Source organism: Penaeus chinensis, chromosome 8 (assembly GCF_019202785.1).
Source record: "Penaeus chinensis breed Huanghai No. 1 chromosome 8, ASM1920278v2, whole genome shotgun sequence".
In the NCBI taxonomy this organism is placed as follows: Eukaryota; Metazoa; Arthropoda; class Malacostraca; order Decapoda; family Penaeidae; genus Penaeus; species Penaeus chinensis.
In genome coordinates this window covers 4,178,101-4,183,730 of record NC_061826.1, presented here as the reverse complement: position 1 = coordinate 4,183,730, position 5,630 = coordinate 4,178,101, and the positions used below count along the sequence as shown (strand labels likewise).

Here is a 5,630-nt window from a genome sequence, read left to right as displayed (position 1 = left end):
CACTATCCGCACTGCAGTCCTCGTCGCCCTCTCCACTGTCCGCACTGCAGTCCTCGTCGCCCTCTCCACTATCCGCACTGTAGTCCTCGTCGCTCTCTTCACTATCCGCACTGCAGTCCTCGTCGCCCTCTCCACTATCCGCACTGCATTCCTCGTCGCCCTCTCCACTGTCCGCACTGCAGTCCTCGTCGCTCTCTTCACTATCCGCACTGCAGTCCTCGTCGCCCTCTCCACTATCCGCACTGCAGTCCTCGTCGCCCTCTCCACTATCCGCACTGCAGTCCTCGTCGCCCTCTCCACTATCCGCACTGCATTCCTCGTCGCCCTCTCCACTGTCCGCACTGCAGTCCTCGTCGCTCTCTTCACTATCCGCACTGCAGTCCTCGTCGCCCTCTCCACTATCCGCACTGCAGTCCTCGTCGCCCTCTCCACAGTCCGCACTGCAGTCCTCGTCGCCCTCTCCACTATCCGCACTGCAGTCCTCGTCCCCTCTCCACTATCCGCACTGCAGACTTCGTTGCTAGTTCGCCCTGACTGATAGAGATGGTAAAATTCCATGTCGCCATCCATGTGTAAAATATAAGCGTCGGGTAATCTTTGCAGAGCTTTGGGGTCGTTCGGTGATAAATTACCAGCAAAATAAGAAAATAAGAGGAAAAAAATAAGTCGGGAAGGGAGAAAAAAAAAAAAAAAAAAAAAAAAAAAAAAAAAAAAATATATATATATATATATATATATATATATATATATATATATATATATATATATATAACTGCTGACGAATACTCTGCTATGCTTAACCACTGATATAGATTCTACTTGATTCCATAAGGACTTACCATAGCTAATTACGGTTTATTGTCACGATAGTTAATAAAACGATAACGTCACGGTACTAAGTTTACGATAGAGTTTCCAAGTTCGTTCACTGGATCTGCCCCCCCAACCCGCCGGAAGGAGGAAGAAGCCCGCCGGAAGGAGGAAGAAGCCCGCCGGAAGGAGGAAGAAGCCCGCCGGAAGGAGGAAGAAGCCCGCCGGAAGGAGGAAGAAGCCCGCCGGAAGGAGGAAGAAGCCCGCCGGAAGGAGGAAGAAGCCCGCCGGAAGGAGGAAGAAGCCCGCCGGAAGGAGGAAGAAGCCCGCCGGAAGGAGGAAGAAGCCCGCCGGAAGGAGGAAGAAGCCCGCCGGAAGGAGGAAGAAGCCCGCCGGAAGGAGGAAGAAGCCCGCCGGAAGGAGGAAGAAGCCCGCCGGAAGGAGGAAGAAGCCCGCCGGAAGGAGGAAGAAGCCCGCCGGAAGGAGGAAGAAGCCCGCCGGAAGGAGGAAGAAGCCCGCCGGAAGGAGGAAGAAGCCCGCCGGAAGGAGGAAGAAGCCCGCCGGAAGGAGGAAGAAGCCCGCCGGAAGGAGGAAGAAGCCCGCCGGAAGGAGGAAGAAGCCCGCCGGAAGGAGGAAGAAGCCCGCCGGAAGGAGGAAGAAGCCCGCCGGAAGGAGGAAGAAGCCCGCCGGAAGGAGGAAGAAGCCCGCCGGAAGGAGGAAGAAGCCCGCCGGAAGGAGGAAGAAGCCCGCCGGAAGGAGGAAGAAGCCCGCCGGAAGGAGGAAGAAGCCCGCCGGAAGGAGGAAGAAGCCCGCCGGAAGGAGGAAGAAGCCCGCCGGAAGGAGGAAGAAGCCCGCCGGAAGGAGGAAGAAGCCCGCCGGAAGGAGGAAGAAGCCCGCCGGAAGGAGGAAGAAGCCCGCCGGAAGGAGGAAGAAGCCCGCCGGAAGGAGGAAGAAGCCCGCCGGAAGGAGGAAGAAGCCCGCCGGAAGGAGGAAGAAGCCCGCCGGAAGGAGGAAGAAGCCCGCCGGAAGGAGGAAGAAGCCCGCCGGAAGGAGGAAGAAGCCCGCCGGAAGGAGGAAGAAGCCCGCCGGAAGGAGGAAGAAGCCCGCCGGAAGGAGGAAGAAGCCCGCCGGAAGGAGGAAGAAGCCCGCCGGAAGGAGGAAGAAGCCCGCCGGAAGGAGGAAGAAGCCCGCCGGAAGGAGGAAGAAGCCCGCCGGAAGGAGGAAGAAGCCCGCCGGAAGGAGGAAGAAGCCCGCCGGAAGGAGGAAGAAGCCCGCCGGAAGGAGGAAGAAGCCCGCCGGAAGGAGGAAGAAGCCCGCCGGAAGGAGGAAGAAGCCCGCCGGAAGGAGGAAGAAGCCCGCCGGAAGGAGGAAGAAGCCCGCCGGAAGGAGGAAGAAGCCCGCCGGAAGGAGGAAGAAGCCCGCCGGAAGGAGGAAGAAGCCCGCCGGAAGGAGGAAGAAGCCCGCCGGAAGGAGGAAGAAGCCCGCCGGAAGGAGGAAGAAGCCCGCCGGAAGGAGGAAGAAGCCCGCCGGAAGGAGGAAGAAGCCCGCCGGAAGGAGGAAGAAGCCCGCCGGAAGGAGGAAGAAGCCCGCCGGAAGGAGGAAGAAGCCCGCCGGAAGGAGGAAGAAGCCCGCCGGAAGGAGGAAGAAGCCCGCCGGAAGGAGGAAGAAGCCCGCCGGAAGGAGGAAGAAGCCCGCCGGAAGGAGGAAGAAGCCCGCCGGAAGGAGGAAGAAGCCCGCCGGAAGGAGGAAGAAGCCCGCCGGAAGGAGGAAGAAGCCCGCCGGAAGGAGGAAGAAGCCCGCCGGAAGGAGGAAGAAGCCCGCCGGAAGGAGGAAGAAGCCCGCCGGAAGGAGGAAGAAGCCCGCCGGAAGGAGGAAGAAGCCCGCCGGAAGGAGGAAGAAGCCCGCCGGAAGGAGGAAGAAGCCCGCCGGAAGGAGGAAGAAGCCCGCCGGAAGGAGGAAGAAGCCCGCCGGAAGGAGGAAGAAGCCCGCCGGAAGGAGGAAGAAGCCCGCCGGAAGGAGGAAGAAGCCCGCCGGAAGGAGGAAGAAGCCCGCCGGAAGGAGGAAGAAGCCCGCCGGAAGGAGGAAGAAGCCCGCCGGAAGGAGGAAGAAGCCCGCCGGAAGGAGGAAGAAGCCCGCCGGAAGGAGGAAGAAGCCCGCCGGAAGGAGGAAGAAGCCCGCCGGAAGGAGGAAGAAGCCCGCCGGAAGGAGGAAGAAGCCCGCCGGAAGGAGGAAGAAGCCCGCCGGAAGGAGGAAGAAGCCCGCCGGAAGGAGGAAGAAGCCCGCCGGAAGGAGGAAGAAGCCCGCCGGAAGGAGGAAGAAGCCCGCCGGAAGGAGGAAGAAGCCCGCCGGAAGGAGGAAGAAGCCCGCCGGAAGGAGGAAGAAGCCCGCCGGAAGGAGGAAGAAGCCCGCCGGAAGGAGGAAGAAGCCCGCCGGAAGGAGGAAGAAGCCCGCCGGAAGGAGGAAGAAGCCCGCCGGAAGGAGGAAGAAGCCCGCCGGAAGGAGGAAGAAGCCCGCCGGAAGGAGGAAGAAGCCCGCCGGAAGGAGGAAGAAGCCCGCCGGAAGGAGGAAGAAGCCCGCCGGAAGGAGGAAGAAGCCCGCCGGAAGGAGGAAGAAGCCCGCCGGAAGGAGGAAGAAGCCCGCCGGAAGGAGGAAGAAGCCCGCCGGAAGGAGGAAGAAGCCCGCCGGAAGGAGGAAGAAGCCCGCCGGAAGGAGGAAGAAGCCCGCCGGAAGGAGGAAGAAGCCCGCCGGAAGGAGGAAGAAGCCCGCCGGAAGGAGGAAGAAGCCCGCCGGAAGGAGGAAGAAGCCCGCCGGAAGGAGGAAGAAGCCCGCCGGAAGGAGGAAGAAGCCCGCCGGAAGGAGGAAGAAGCCCGCCGGAAGGAGGAAGACGCACGTCAGGACGAGGAGTCTGCCGTTTTTGCAGGCGCTGGATCCTGTCGGCCTCGAACCCCGAGATAGACCTTGCAAGTTTCACCTCTGTATAGTTCTGCCGCTGGCATCTGTTGTTTGCTATTTACTCCGCGCGACCCGGAGGCAACAATAAAGCGTCTCCGACAAGGCTAATGATAACCGCGATTGTCGTAGGTCCCCAACGCAGATTGCGGAGAATGGAAGCGGAATGGTCCGATTATGCTGTGATGGTGGATCTCACAACCTGCCGTTATCAAAGCCGCAATGAACAGCTACGGCGATTGTGTCCTTACCTCTGTGAGATGCTGACGGGAGCTTGGAGCGACAGGTAGGATGAGCCCGCACAGACCCCAACATGCTCAGAGGGCGAAGTCTTGACGCGACTGCGTCGAGAGATTGCCCTCAAAAATGCACGTATGAGCCTGCGACGGAGGCCTTACCGAGTGCAAGCAAGCAGACGGCGAGAGCTTCGATGACTTTTGGATACGGCTGAAAATCTTGTCGCAGGAGATAGACCTTTGCAAGGCACAGGACCAAACATGCTGTGAGCAGTGGAAGAAACACGGCATTCTAATGGGTATACGAGATGAGGAACTTACCCAGAAGCTCATTGAAAAGGACCGCTCAGCGACGTTGCAGATGTTTGGGAAATGCAGGTCTCATGAATCGTCAAAGACTGCCTCATCTGCTTTGCAAGGAACGTATACTTCAGGAGAGCTCTTTCTCAACTGATAAATAAGGGGAGGAGTTAAAAGGAAAAAAGGTGCCCTGGAATGCAGAAGTCCAGATGAGCTGGCCTCACCTTGCGAATAGGCGTCTGCAACTGCTGTGGTCGTCAACATGAGAAAGGTTTGTGCAGGGCCACCACTTCCACATGTCGTGCTTGTGGTAAGAAAGGCCACTGGGCTACTGCTTCAAAGTGTCCTGCCAGGTCCTGGCCAAATGCAAGTTGTGCAACCGGGCAGGCACTGGATAAATGCTGCCCAAAGAAACGGAAGGCTAAGACAAAAGAAGAGGACACCAACCTGAATTGAAGGTAGTAAGTTCAGTATCCCTTCAGTGTCAGATTTGCAGAGTGTCCCCTCTACTGCACGCGACCGGAACCTCAGCCTTCCCCTAAAGTCCGCGTGTCAATTCGGCATAACAATTATCAGGTAGTCTTGCCATCATTCCTGACACAGGTGCAGACACGACTGTCATTGGACTCCAGCATCTTAGTAGTCTCGGCCTCTCAAAAGGAAAAGCCTAGCACCACGGCAGAAAGAGAGACAATATACTCCAATGGGTCCGGGTCCGAGGAAGCCACCAGCAGCTGGATCATTTCGTGAATCATCACCTATGCAACCGTTCGACTACATGTTGGATTGATGTTCAGCCTTCGCTTACAACCCCGCTGCTCTCTTGGACTGATTGCAAGGAATTGGGATTGTTCCGGACTATTTCCCAAGGCAGATATGGATGTGCACAATTGCCAGTCGAGTCCATGGATGGCATACACCAATGTCGAACCCTCCTCAGTTGCTGCCTTTACCGTTGAACCAGCTGAAGTCACCTGAAGAAGCAAGGAAGTACTTCCTGCATCCGTATGAGATGTGTTGGTGAAGAGGACGCCGTGCCGTCAGGGCACTCAAACGATGTAGTCCCCCATGAGGAGTGTCTCGGTCTGCGGGAGAATGCAGCCCTTCCGCGCTTCCACACCCCCAGAATGATTCCTTTGGCTTTTCAGGAACCAACAAGAAAGGAGCTTGAGTCATTAGTGACCCAAGGCCATCTTAAAGCCAGTGGAGGATGAACCATCAGAATGGTGTCATCCCAATGGTTGTTGTTCCCAAAGCAAATGGTGGTGTTCGTATTACCACTGATCTATCAAAGCTCAACAGGCAAGTCTCTCGCCCTGCGCACCTTCTCCGACG

The 5,630-nt window shown here is 58.4% G+C and overlaps 1 protein-coding gene across 1 annotated transcript in view; it reads right to left on the bottom strand.

Annotated features, from left to right (window-relative positions):
- Positions 1-5,038, bottom strand: part of LOC125027760 (uncharacterized protein DDB_G0290685-like) — a 6,222-nt gene extending 1,184 nt beyond the window's left edge. The window contains exons 1-3 of the mRNA XM_047616897.1: positions 4,995-5,038; positions 4,011-4,100; positions 1-473 (exon numbers count right to left, since the gene is read on the bottom strand). The exon at positions 1-473 is cut by the window's left edge and continues 768 nt beyond it. Of these exons, the coding sequence (XP_047472853.1) occupies positions 1-473; positions 4,011-4,100; positions 4,995-5,038 (607 nt within the window). The remainder of the gene's footprint in view (positions 474-4,010; positions 4,101-4,994) is intronic.
- Between the last annotated feature and the right edge of the window lie 592 nt (positions 5,039-5,630).